Source organism: Phalacrocorax carbo, chromosome 1, assembly GCF_963921805.1.
Source record: "Phalacrocorax carbo chromosome 1, bPhaCar2.1, whole genome shotgun sequence".
Lineage (NCBI taxonomy): Eukaryota > Metazoa > Chordata > Aves > Suliformes > Phalacrocoracidae > Phalacrocorax > Phalacrocorax carbo.
Window position 1 is genome coordinate 123,406,562 of NC_087513.1, and position 14,709 is coordinate 123,421,270.

The 14,709-nt window shown below is 37.2% G+C and overlaps 1 protein-coding gene across 2 annotated transcripts in view; it reads right to left on the reverse strand.

The window, feature by feature from the left end:
- USP9X (ubiquitin specific peptidase 9 X-linked) overlaps positions 1 to 14,709 on the reverse strand; it is a 104,046-nt gene that overhangs the window by 59,044 nt on the left and 30,293 nt on the right. For both annotated transcript variants that reach the window (XM_064473182.1, XM_064473173.1), the window contains exons 5-12: positions 11,143 to 11,255; positions 10,149 to 10,367; positions 8,859 to 8,974; positions 8,356 to 8,607; positions 8,141 to 8,279; positions 6,370 to 6,522; positions 2,336 to 2,440; positions 637 to 843 (exon numbers count right to left, since the gene is read on the reverse strand). In XM_064473182.1, the coding sequence (XP_064329252.1) occupies positions 637 to 843; positions 2,336 to 2,440; positions 6,370 to 6,522; positions 8,141 to 8,279; positions 8,356 to 8,607; positions 8,859 to 8,974; positions 10,149 to 10,367; positions 11,143 to 11,255 (1,304 nt within the window). The remainder of the gene's footprint in view (positions 1 to 636; positions 844 to 2,335; positions 2,441 to 6,369; positions 6,523 to 8,140; positions 8,280 to 8,355; positions 8,608 to 8,858; positions 8,975 to 10,148; positions 10,368 to 11,142; positions 11,256 to 14,709) is intronic.

The window sequence follows — 14,709 nt, forward strand, 5'->3', positions numbered from 1 at the left end:
TTTATTTCTACTTGCTGATACTCAGCTTAAACTGCTGTAACATATCAAGAAACAATGTGAAACTGCTTCTTGACAACTAAGAAACAAAACCTGCCAGTGGCTGTCAAGGCAGGTAACTGAATCAATTTGAACCACAACGAATTATTGTTCCAGCAGACTTCCACAGAAGTTTGTGTGGGGAAGGAGAGCATCTAATTGCTTTCACTGCTAGGTCCTTTCTAATATTATACAAGACATGTAAGGACTTACTGGATTAAAAAAAAAAAAACAAAGAACACCCAAACAAATTAGCACAATCAAAAAAGAAAGCAAAGACAGGAGGGGTGCTGCTTTTCCTTTCTCCTTATTTACTTTGGTAGGGTTCTCTTCCAATTCCTTCAATGCGATCACCAGTAAGTCACTAATTGCAACAAGACAGGCAAACTGATGTATTTCACTCTCTCCAATTAAAGCACAAAGTGTGTTACTTGAAGTATGCCCCATAACATTCTGAAAATACTTGGATGTTGGTAGAATAATACAAATCTTTGATAAGGAACACTTTTATTAAATTACCCGATCTCTTGAATTTTTAACGGGGGATGGAAGGAAACTGTCTGTGACCGATTTCACAATAGAACACATCAGATTACTCACCTGTGAACAGCTGTAATCTAAGATTTTAATATGGGCACTAAGAGCCTGGTCCATGATATCAACTGGTACATCATCACTATGAGCCAAATTCCACAAAAGGTTCAGCACTTTGTGTGCCATCACACCATCCTTGTCATCCTCTGCAAGCCGACGAATTAACTCAAGTAGTTTCTCACGCTGTTTCTTGCTTGCATTTGTCCAACTTGCCTAAGAAAATATTTTATTTGATATGAAAACCACATTTTTTTAATTTCACATATAATCTGCACCGTTAACAAATGATGCAACTATATAAAGAACTTTCATGTTAATGTCTTTCATTAAAGATAAATAGCACATTAGATCAATACATGTCAGACAACTGAATAGCTTTTCTAGAGTTTACAACTAAAGTGTATTCAACCTGAGACATAAAAAAAAGGATCTATATTCAAAGATCACAGATGTGTTTGTAGAAGTTAACATCACCATCAGGCAAGTTCACCCACAGGAAAAAATATACTGGACTCAGCTGTTTCTTGCAAATGCTTTCTCAAAACTCCTGTTCGTATACTTAAGAGACGACTTAAATAACTTATAATCACTAAACGAGTAAAATTTTAGTATCGCCTCTGAATCTGACTGAAACAAATGTCTTCTGCATTAAGTTAACCTTTTTCTGAGTCAGTTTCCAATATAACATTACTCCACATCCATCTCTCAAGGTCAGACACAACTTGCAACAGTTTACACGTAGAATTTGAGCATTTAGTTCAGTATCTAGATTAAAGAACATTAGACCCATATTTATCAAACTAGGAGACCCCATCAATTGGAGCACAAATTGCATGTAAGCCAAAATGTTACTATAATGTATTTATCTAAAACCAGGAAACTGAGTCTACAAAGCTGGCTTGCATTTCCCAGTTCAGCAGATCACCTCCTAGAAGTGAAACAGGAAAACAAGCTGGATAGCACCACTACTGGAAGCTACAAATGTTCACATAAGCATACATTAAAAAGACAGTGAGTAACAAATTTTCAGAAACAAGGAGCTCTGCAATTTCAATCAAATCATTATATGTTCATCAACATTCAACATTATCTTCCCAAGACTGTTTCATTCTGTATCTATGTTAACCAGAGAAAAAATTACTACATGACGAAGAAGTTGGGGGAGCAGGGAATGAAAGTCCTTGATCTCATCTACTTAAAGATCAAAAGTAGCAATGCCCAGTAGATTTCATGAAACCTACTCTAATGCTAGGAAAAAAAACATTATTTACTAAACCATCAACACTTAATAATTGGGAAGACATGCAAAAGTATTTAAGATAAATAACTTATTTTATTTGAAAAAGTCAATATTCCTAGGATTGCTGACAGTCACCTTAACACTACAGGCCTCAACAGATGTGCATTATCCAAGAGAGTTTAAACCAGAAAACAAAACCGTCAATTAAACTAGCATAACTAGTCTTTGCTTTAGACAGGAAGTAAACAAAAAATCTCACAATAAGTGTTCATTAAAGAACAGCACAATCTAGCATTTCTAATATTAAATATTATAGACTGTTGCTATACACATTAAGAATTCTTTTAACACAAGGAAACTGCATGTATCTAAAAAAAGTAGAGAGTAGACCTTGAAAGTCACGTGTCTGTATCTATCCAACTTCACAAGCCACTGCCTGAATACAGTCAAAACATGCACAGTTACCTTAAAACAATCAAACAGGTGATCAAGCTGTTCAGGAGAGAAATCCCAAGCTAATTTTGCAAGGAGGTCATGTACATTTTTTACAATGGCTTCGTGTTTTCCTGCCTGTCAAGAAGACAAAAAGAAACCACAAACATTTGTAGCAATCCATATTAAGTCAAGCAGCGAGACATCCTACATCATTTCTAGAAGACGGCTGTTCAAGGTGGCCAGCAGGAAAAGCTGATGCTGTGGGAGCAGCATGGCAAACTGAATACTTACTTCACTGGGAAGTCTCAGTATTTAGATTTCCCTTGTGTGTGTAAGAATCTAAGTGTACTCTCTGTGTGTGCACACAAGTATTTAGAATGTAAATACTGCAGTGTCACGCTATTTATTTTAACAAAATCATGCAGGAACAGTAAGTAGATAGTAAAGCCTTAAAGGATACTTTAACTTACAAATCAGTAATTTAATGTTGGGTCTGGGGTTTTTTGGGGGGTTGTTTGTTTGAAAGGACTTAAAATCCACTTCCTCAATTAATTTTATTGAGGCATTTTAAGCTGTAAAACAATTTTTAGTATTTCCACATAGTTTCTCAGGCTGAAGTACTTCCTTTGTGCTAGTGGATTCATGGACAACTAAAGCTTTCTATTACAAACAACTTGTTGGCAGACATAAATTTAAAATCCAACAGCTTATAAACTTACGCAATCTAACAACCACAAAACTAATAACAAGATGTTATATCCTAGACACTGTTTTAAATAAGAAAGTCTGGTGTATATCACAATTTTGATATTTAAGGAGGAAGACAATAAGGCAAAACCAGCTAGCTCAACTTTAACTCTGGGTGAGAAGAAAATTTCTTTCCTATGTGCCTGGGCTGGAAAACGTATCCCATACTTCAAATCTGCACTCAAAACCAACAATTATGGACTATGTGAATCAATAGCTGATTTACTGTAGAAAAATTTCCTTAAGTGTAGAATAAAAAATGCGAAACAAATACCTAGAAAACAAACTCTGATGTAATTAATCTTGTACAGTATTAAAAATGCATGCATGAGCAGTTTTGAAATTTGTTTCCTTCTAAAAGCTTGCATCAGTGGTTCACTTAAAAACAACAAAAAAATAGACCAACAGCTTTGTTATGTGCTGTGCCATAAATTCTTCATAGCGTGTCATAATTTTTTCTTTAAAAAAGGTGAATTTAAGCAGAAACATCAGTTTTCATGTTACAGGTCAGATTATGAGAGAGGGAATTAATAAACCACTTATTCCACTGGATTTTGTAAAACATCATATAATTTTTTTTCTCTCACCACACCATTTCCTGGAGAGAAAGAAAAGCTAAGACCATACAGGGCAGCAAGAACATCTAAAATGTAACAAATAAATGAAGAAGTATGCACAGCTGCTCGGGGGGGGGGCAGGGCAGGAAGACCAAGACATAAAACAATCTTGCCTTGGGAGCTTTTTAACAGAGATGGGGAGGCCCTTAAGAACAGAAAAGGCTGGAGAAGCAGACAAGACAGCAGGAGGAGGTAAGGAACCTGATGTGCGAACTGTCAGCCTGCTGTGCTAAAAACAGAGAAGCACATGTCAGGTTTAGTTAAATGCTACAGAACATAAGTAATGAGACTCCAACACTTATCTCTGCAACTTTCTTGTCCAGCTGGATCTTTCCCTGCAACTTAATGCTTGCCTTTAGAAACTTCCAACATTATTCCTTGAGTCAAACATACTTCCATTTTGTGAGTACTCACTTTGTAAGACACGAAAACTCTTCAATGAAACTTAAAACTTATGTTGCCTTCTAAAGGCAAAAGCAGCATGGTTTTACTACTTTTCATAAACTTATTTGGTTTTATTCTAGTTGTATACTGAGATTCTCAGGGCGCTTCTATACTGTCAACTGTAAATTTGTGCACGCTCACCCTCTAAATCCAGGCAGCAATGTAACAGTTCTAGCCTGAAAGCAAAACCACACCGTTGCTGCACTGAGCCAGACCTAAAATAGCCTGCCTGTTATATAAAGCTACACGGTAAATCAACGCTTCCCTACTGAATTTCATGCTCCAGCTGCTCTTAGAAGAAGTCATTTAATAAGAACTTCTAAAAACTATTAAACACAGGGAGTAGTGAAGCTGATAAAAACTATCTGCACTGGCAGATTTTAGTAATCTTACCTTTCAGTCTATTTTAATTCCATGGCCAAAGCCACAGTGAAACCATCTACCTGAATAGTACTGAACTCAACTTTCCCACATAAAAAATACAGGGCAAAACTGCAGCAAGTGCACTGTGGCCACTACCTAATTGAAAGCCAGGTATTTGAGAGCATGGAAGATTTATTCTCAAATATTTTTTTTGCAACTGTTGGCGTGGACTATCCATGTCTTTTAGGGGTTGCATCAGTTGTTGACACTTTTCTGAAAGGGTAAAAAGTTTGACTTAAACTAGGTTATCCACACGTTCCATTTCCAGGCACTGTGACTAACAGAACTGCTTGGAAGACTGTCACATTTCAGGTTTGGGGTTCTTTTTGTCCTTATAAAAGGTGAGTCTCTAGTATAGCTAATACAAGCCTACTAACAGCAGACTACCTTCTCAAAGTCTTTTTTGACCCCCACAGACTTCTTACAAAGACAGTCTGGAAAGGTCTACAGACCACAAGCTGAAAACTAAAAATATGATCACAGATGTTAATTCAAGTAATCTGTGTATATCTCTGTTACATTATGTAATTTTCTAAACAGGACTTAGGGATAATGAGTAAATAAGGATCTTCTTGAGTTTCAGCCTGTGCAGTTACTATCATGCTGGAACTGAAGTTTAGAGATTATTAAGTTAGTCGAACCACAAGAGATCTCCAGTCAACCCTTCACTAACATCACCTGTAGTCCCAGGTGCTTTAAATGCAACCTGAAAACAGCACACCTGAAAACACGGACACCTGGATAAATCCACTTCAGCCAAACTGCTACCGTTTCAGAAGAACGCGAACACACATAAACTAGGTATGTAACACTACCCAATCCCTGTGTTGGTCCTTGTTGTGATATAATCCCAGCTGGCAACTAAGCACCACACAGCTGCTCGCTCACTCCTCACCCCACAGCGGGATGAGGGATAGAATTGGAAGAGTAGAAGTGAGAAAACTTGTGGGTTGAGATAAAAAGTTTAACAGGTAAATCTTTTGCGTTACATACATAGCCACATATAAGCTAGTATGAAGAAATTTAACTCTATCCCTGCCAAAGCCGTTACAGCCCTCTATCTTGGAAACCAGATTTAGCCTTCCCACACTTGAAAGGCTGGCCTAAGGGCTTATTTGTACAATTAAGTTAGAGTTTCCCTACTAGTTACTTATGAACAAGAATACTCATGCTTGTTTCTATCCTAAAATAACCTTTTACTTTCCGCCTCCTCAAAAATTAATAATGATTTTTGTCTCCTCAGCTACCCTTTATGTGTGCTAAACTCATGCAGCCCACAGCTAGAAAGCCCAGATTCACCCATTATTTAAGTAAACAAGCCACTATTGCAAAATTTATAGTTTTTTCAGACATAATCATTACAACACAAAGGAAAGAATTTGCTGTTAAACAACTTCTAGAACAGTCAATATTATAAGCCTTATTAATAGCACTCTGACCAGGAAAAATTTGTAAAACTGATGAACTCAGAGATTAGCAATACACTTTATTGCATTTTAAAATAATATTAAGTCATAATGTGTCATGTTCTTTCACAATATAGACTTTGCTCAACATTGAAGGCTCCTTAATACTTATAATCTCTGCACCATGTTCTGAACTGTTCCTTCAGACTTTACATACATGTGCAATTGACCCCTTTTGCTGAAGACATTTGAGAAGTCAATTTTGGGATCCAGGACCCCAAAAGAGAACACCATTTCATTTCAAAATTTTCTTTAGTTTTTTTTCCCCAACACCAAGGATAAGACACACAAGTCGTCATCTTCTCAATACATTACACAAAACAAGATCCCTCATGCACACCAGCAGACAAGCAGTTGAATTCTTTACCTGTGCAGCCCAAATGTTGTCAAGATCCTGCAAAGTGAGGGCTTTCTCTTTGATGACAAAACGAAGAATTTTCTCTAACTTCTCTACATATTGAGGTTGATGAAGACTATCTCTCAATACAATTGATAAAATATTATTCTGCTGGATCCATTCCTGAATATAAAAAGAAATTAATGCCATCTCAAATTACTGAAGTGCTGTCACTGGTATTGAAGCTAAAAAGAAGAATTTCAACCTGTTACTGACTTTACATACAATATTCTAATTGGGAGAAGTGAGAAAGATGCAGCACAAGAGGAAGATATTTATCTCTAACTTTCATTTCCTCTTTAAAAAAAGATCAGCATTTTAAATAATCCAATATGCTAGCCACTGTGACATCTTAAGGGGAAATATTTTTTCAGGCATATTAAAGTCATGAACTCAAAGCATAAAAACGTTCAAACAACTTCAAACTTAAAAAGCCAATGGAAAGAACAGTTAACTCTTCTATTCAGGGAAAAAAATTCTCTTCCAATTCACAGTCATTAAATATCAAAACTAAATTGTTTAAGACACTTCTAGCTTTACTGGTATGCCTACATATTATAACATAAAAAGGGCGTAAGTGATGACTGAAATATAAGAAGGCTAGATTATTTATGTACTGCCACTTATACAGCTTTTTTAAATGCTTCTAACTGAATTAGAGGCAAATATTCAAGCCTTATTTAAGTAGGTGCAATTTTTTTCACCGGTGTCATTGACACAGTCAGATTAGAATCATGTAATTTTTTTTCCAACTAAAGCAAAGCAGCATGTGCTTTGAGCACTTGAAAAATAAAACGAACACACACAGCATTATACCTTCCAGCAGTGTCCTTGTCTACAGACATAAAATATTCAAGCTAGTCTCATGAAACACTTCCATCTACAAGTTTTCATTTAAACAGAGGTCTTGTTTGAGATGCCAAAGCACAGGGAATATGTAAAAAAAAAAAGAGACCTATTTCCTCCTATTGCTTTAAAAAGTTAAACTACAGTCATTCTTTTTTGTCAGCAGTCCTTTTGCAGATTATAAAACCTAGAACAGATAGCCAGTCACAAAGATGGAGCAGAACAGTGCAAACAATCCTTTAACACAATTAAATTTCACAAAGATGAAGAGAAAATTGTCCTTACTTTAACTTTATACATACTAATTCTAATAGTTCCCTACATATGCACTCAAGCATGAAACAGTAGCCAAAGTATGTAAATATTAAGTAAATAAATAAAAATATGGTGCCTAGAACTTTCTATACCAAGAAATCCAGCTTGTGAAATGTGGAAAGCAGAGTACTCTCTTAGAAGTACAACCAGAAAAAAATTATTTGAGGCACAAAAACCAGACTAGGACCTTATTTAAAATGAATGTCCAACTTCTAGATACAGTGGCACTGAAGTTTCAAATGAATCTCAGGTGTTTTATCTAGGTTTGCGTTTTTGTTTTGGTATTTTTTTTTAATGCTATATAAAACCCATACTGTTCAAGGGTCCCTTTCTAAAGCAGGATTTTAGCAGCACTGAAAATAATTCTTAACAGCAGCTTTCAAACAAGTACAGCAATTTTTCACAGAAAGACTACTATTAAAATGACTTATTACCATGACATGATACTTACTGTAAATAACACTAGATATGAAAATTAGCGGTGTGTGCAGGATTCCATAAAATATAGGTACTTCTACAAGTAAAGCAATAAGGAGGAAGAAAATCTATTCAATGCATTTTGGTGAAGAGGAGAACTTACTGCCATTCTTTCAGCTGTAAGCCATTCTTCCTCTTCAGGATTACCATGCCGGTGAGTATAATATGACACACTGGATATTACTTTGTTAACTTCATTTAGTGCATTCATTTTACCATTGAAAGAAGAAATTTGTAACAACCTATAAGAGAAATTAAATGTAAGAAGTGTGGAAAAAAAGTCAGAAGTAGCATATCATATTAGGAGTAGCATCTTACCTAAGTATCATTTTTAACCTAAATATTTCTAAGTTTTTTACAGTTTCTTCTTGTCCTGGAACTCTTGAAGCTAGGTTCTTTAAAGATTTGATTATCATTGACAGAGCATCATTTTTGGCTTCGTTCTTTGCTTCTTTTTTCAGTTCATCATCTGTTAAATTTTCTAAAAATTGTGGAACCATTTCTATAATTGGAAGGAAATATTTCTTCACTGTATGTAATGTTAGAAATTCATAACATTGTCCAAATGGCCTAAAAAGCAAGAAAAAAGGGATCAAAATGCCATAATTGGTAGTTGTGTAATATTAAGCTAGTAACAAGCAATTTACACACAAAACTCAAGTCTGTTTACAAGCACATGAAATGCTGAAGGCAAACACAACTAGTTAGGAGATAGAGTGAGGGGAAACACTTCAAGAAAAGACTAAGTTTTGCACTAACATAATGTTTTACTTAGACTAACTTTTCTAAATAAGTAATAATTATTTTTTTAAAAAACTTACTTGATGAGAGCTGCAATTATCTGAACATTCAATGCTGATCCACTCATGAAGCGATCGTGCAAGATCTGAAATCCATTTAATGTGCCAAACTTGTTGATAAGATCTACTAGCCAACCCTGCAATATAATGAACAGTAATTTAGTGATTTTCTGACATTTACAAATTACCATCTAGAAATACTTTGAAGTACCTGTTATTAACAAAACTTGCTTTAAAAAAATCCATACACAAACTGTTAGAAGGTAACAGAACTGACAGTGAACTAGCCTATATGGTTTAAATACTCAGTTTTAAGAAAATGTTTAGAAATAGGCAACATGATCTTTCCTGTCATGTCAAAAAAACACAGATGCTGTATATACTAATTATTCAAAGAATTTTATCAAATACATAGGAATAAAAATTACTATACTTCAGGTTCACCTTTGACTACTAAGTTACTACAGAAAGCATAACGATTCTGGAATTTTTTTCTGGTCCTGGGTGTGATAATGCTGCATATAAAAGCAGTAAGAATGCAAAATAACATCCTTCTAAACACAGTTTGCAATGCAAGAAAGTTCAAGGACATCAAATTATTTATCTTTGGCTCTTACATATCAATAGCTAGCAGTTCTACTAAAAGGGGAGGGGGGGGGGAAGAAAGAAGAAAGAAGCAAAAATATAATTCTGCTAGCTCCTGAAGTTTTAACACCACCACTCAGAGCACAATTCTGAAAAATTCAGACCCATGAACCAGAACAGTTTACTAATCTGCACTGCCAGTCCAAAAAAAAAAAACAAAACCCAAAAAACCCAAACCCACAAAAGGTAACCCACCACACCACAACCCAAAAAACCCTCACCAACCCCCACAAAAAACCAAACCAAAACAAAAAAACAAACCCCCAAACCACACTGACACGAGCACCTCATGTCCAATTAAAAACAATTCACCCACCACTGAGAACTCTAAGAAAAGGGAGAGAAAATTCCTACGTTGTCACATAATCTCCTCAAACTATGCCACCTATGGAATCATTTTGAGTGAAAAGGTAAATCCATCAACTGGCAATACAAGCAAGTCAATTAACACAGTAGGGATGGCATTCCAATAAGACTGAAAGAGTTTGAAAGGGAAATTTAACCAATCACGATTTAATGTATAAGTCAAAAGCAGCAGAACATCTTGGTGACAAAGACAACAAAGGGGGTTTTTTTCCCCCCTCTAAAAACACTTCTCTATGGCTACTGTGTAATTAGGTAACACTGCATGAAATTAAAAATACAGGTCTGAAAATGCTCTCATACCTTTGGTGATCGTGGGTCAGGAGGGCGGGCATAAAGTTCATCTTCAGCGAGCTGGACTCCTGCAGGAACTGTTTCCGAGGGACGAGTACCATTGTATAGATGGAATTTGCAATGAGGATTTAAGGCCATGGCAAGAAGTTCAAGAAGGGGAAACCAATCTTGGGACAGCTTGGCCACACAGAGTTCCACTAGTCGATGAGTGTTGTTAATAATACATCTCTATTAAAAAAATAACAACCAAGAATATGACAGGTGACTGTACAATGAATATGAACTATAAACCTGTGAACCTCTGTACCTAGCATGCAGAGTTACATATGAGTTTTACAATACTGTGGTTTAATTTGTACGCACTCCATTAGAGGCTTTAAACAAAACTTTGAACTACCTGTTTTCAGCTAAAAATTAAATTTAGGAAAGACAAATATTTTTGGCTTTTGAGACATTCATGAATCACCACTGAACTGTTACCTTTTCTTTCTTTCACCCATTTCTCTCACATATTTTCATTTGCTTATGAAGGTCTTCACAGTTTCTAATTTGGCATGTGACTAGTTGTCCAACAGGTAGTTTTTCTATTCAAGCAGCTGCTACAAACATTCAGAAGTTACGAGGTTGCTAAAAGCTTTTACTAAAAAAGCAAGTTTTCATGTCCTACTACGCACATAAGAATAAGCAGGTCTCTAGACATCTGGCCAAAGACAGCCTGCCTAACAAGAGCCGCACTACTGAACACACAAAGTTCAGCTTCTCCCCATATCACCTCTCATGTTTTATTTCCTTCCAAAAACACCAGAGGCAGTAAGACAAAATAGTGACAGAAGGATGACGACCCCCCTCAGAGCCATCTATACGAGAGTTCTCCCAGTTCTCTATTGAGATGAGTTTCAAAAATGAGATTCAGCCTCTGCAGTCTCCTCATAGTCACAAAAAGGCAGCCTCCTTCCTCATTTAAATTACTATGCTTTTCAGAAACACAGCATTAAAAACTCACATGAATCTCAAACTTCCAGCCGCTCACTGCCTCATCTGTAAGGATTTTTGTGAAAGATATTGTTAACCCATCTCGAAAAAATCGCTGGCATGCTTCGCTTTTGACATCAAGGCCTATTTTAAAATAGAAAAGAAAAAAGCTATTAGATATACAATTTCATTAGTTGTTACATTAACTTTTAAATATTGAAAGTAGTGATTTGGACTTCAAAGGTTTGGTGTTCAAAGTTTCAGAATTATTTTTAAAGCAGCAGCCTTGGATGAAGACAAACTTACATAAGCTTGAATGCACAAAAACATGATGGATTAATGTTCCAGTAAAGCCCCCTCAAAAATTGCACTATTTTAGATAATTTTAGAACTATTTTAAAGATATGTGATAGGGGTTTTTCCCTCCCCACACCTGTAACACTCAAAGATATAGTAGCAAAAACAACAATAAATAAATGCATGTATACCAGAAGAATGGAAGATAAGATTTTATGTTCTTCTCTTAATTAGAGTTGCTACAAGTAAATCTCAGGGAGTGAGGAGAAGAAAGGGTAAGACCTGCTCAGCTTCCCAGACAAAATTAACCTGCAAAAATAAACATGAATCCTTCTGCCTCTCACCCTCCCTTGAAGTACAGTTTCTTGTAGTTCTGCTGCCAGGAGCAAACACACCTAAACCCCAACACTGCCCTAAACCTTTGCAGCTGCCATACATCAAGTTTAAAATAAAAGTATGAAGCACTGTTCTTTAAACTATTTTAAAACTCTGGAGTTATTTATAACCCAATATTCCAAAATATCTGTATTTCCCCTTTGAAAGTTCAGTTAGAAAATCTAAATAGGGCTAAAAGTCAACAGAAAAATATATCGAACATATATCAGTTCACACTGGAAACGATGAAAGCCATTGGGCACATTATAAAAAGAAAACTGTGACCTGCCTGCACAGTTTCTTTACAGAACAAGTTTAATTTTCAACCAGGGAATCTCAGCATTTGACATGCCTACAGCATCCAGGTTCACAAAAATTATTGCCACCACTCCCCCTTAGCCCCCGCAACCTCCCTAATGAGGCATCTTAACAGTAACTCCCACTGGTTTGCAACGGATTGATTTGGGTTATCAAATTAAAGTTCCTCATAGTCACAAACAACTGTACAACACAGGTTCCTTTTAAAAGTGGTCACAGAACATCTGCCCTGCTTGTGAGTACATACCACAAAGGCTTTGCAAACAGGCCTTGCTAACCTATACTCTTATGGTGTGTGCAGTTCTCAAGCAACTCGAGTAAAGCAGGAATCTTTGAAGCGCTCCTGTCACCCTCCTTGAAAACTACTCCAGTGCTCCCTCCTTTTATCACTACCAGAGATACATGATTTATTCTATGCAGCCAAGTAGAAAAAACTCCACATTATCCTTTTATGTAGCTTGCAGTCTGAGTTGCTGACATCCCTATACTATATAGTAAGTGCTAAGACCAGTAACGAAAGGCCACAAGCCATAGCAATGACAACATGACAAGAGAAGAGGAGAGAGATGGACACTGCCTAAAACTTAGGCATCTGCCATAAACAAAGGACTTTGTTAAATTAACTCCTTGAGGAGGTAAAGATGACAACCTAAGCCTATACAAAACAGAGGACAGGGAAGGCATCCAATGTGGTCAACTTGACCTAGGGGAAATGTTCCTTTCTAAACCTAAATGTAACAGTGAACTTAATTCTTGAATACAAATTTAAAGAAGACACTCAAGTGATTTTAATTCTCCTTAGAGTACCAGTATACCACACTGAAATAGCTCTCAAACTTTCAAGTACTTTTTTGACCATGTTCCCCCACACTTCAGTCAGCAAGACATTTCAAACCAAGTTCAGGAATACCAAAACAAAGTATTTTTTGAAATACAGTGTCCTTTCTGTACTTCACTGAACTTGGAAAGAGAGGGAAGATGTAGAACCTTAGAAGGTAATTCTAGGACTTGAAGGTTGGACTTGATGATCCTAGAGGTCTTTTCCAACCTTAATGATTCAATGATTCTATGAACCACCTTCTACCTTGTCCCACAACGCTGCATACTGCTGAAACAACAGATGACACTTATGGAAGGAGTGAAGGCTAGGTGCCTACAAGGACCAGAGTATCATCAAAAGCAGGGTACAGGAGTCCTAGAAGACTGCATGTTGGGAGAGGAGGCAAGAGTAATCCAAGGACAGTGAGAAGAAACAGCCATTACACTCAGCACCTGGCATCTACTGCTTGAATCAGATTCAGTATCACTAACTCTTAGGTAAGACCGCAAGCAGCCATTTTTCTCCCTGCTGTCCATATTCCAAGGGCAGAGTAGGATAAGGAAGAATAACAAGAGATAAGTAAGCACATGCAGCCTTGAGCTGAGTATTTAGAGAGAAGTTGGAGAAATGGATTATGCAGTGAGAAAAAAAGTGAATATGAAAGGAAAAGGTGATGTGCAACATAGAGTACGCGGGAGCTGCAACTACGGGACTGGAGGAAGAAGAAAGGGCCATTTGATTTCTGTACCTGCACTTAAAAGTGGTCAGTTTGCCAGATAAACCACACAGAGCAAACTAACCCTGCCAACAAAAGCAAAAACACTCTGGGTCCACAAAACTTGTAGGTCCAGATGCAACTGTAAAAAAACACTCTGATGCACCTGGGGGGTGTTCAACAGTATAGGGTTGGAGCACCAAGACCCCAAGCAAAATCACCCAGCTCCTCTTCTCTAGGACTTCAGATTACACAACTTTGTAGCTCCAACCCCAGAGATGAGCTAGCTCCACACACTGGTGTGGCGCTGTGCCAGTGAAGCCCCCCCCCAAACCTGGAGCCTGAGGAGGTGCAGCACAGAAACCTTTCAGTGGCTTGGTAAGGGCTGACTCAGACCCTGCAGAACTGACAGTGACCTGGAGCTAATAAGCTCTAGGGAAACCCACACTTGCCCACAGGCACAGCGGCTACACCTGGCACTCACAGATTCTGGCAGACTTTCAATAACTCTTAATCATCGTGATTACAATCATCAGGATTATCATCAGGAGTATGAGAGTCCTTCTACACCAAGACACCGCACTGGCCCTGCTGTAGTTCATTGGATTGATTGTAGCCCAAATACCTGGCTAGGAAACTTTGGAACATGACAACACAAAGCTGATGTCCTTGCTTTAGACAGGTGGTTAAAAATAACAATTTCAAGAAAATGCAGAAGATACAGCTTCAGTAAGGCACTCAAGAGCGCTCTCACAGAAACGCAGATGGATCGTCTAGAGACAGTGTTTAGAGAGGATGCTGGAAACAACTCCCATTACTGGGCTGCCTAGACTTTGGATGCATGTGTGCTCATGCACAGATACACTTTTTTTTTTTTTTGAGGCTCTAGGGCCTGCCTCTCTACTCTTTCCCACTCTGTAAGAGCCTTTGCAATTCATCAAAAGCAAAGATTTGGGATCAAGGTTGAAGGTTTAAGATGTGCAGTGAAATCTCACTTCAGTTTAAATAAGCTACAGATTCTAACAGTTGCCTCACATCTTACTTGTGTGTGTCACATTGGAGAGCTTTGGCAG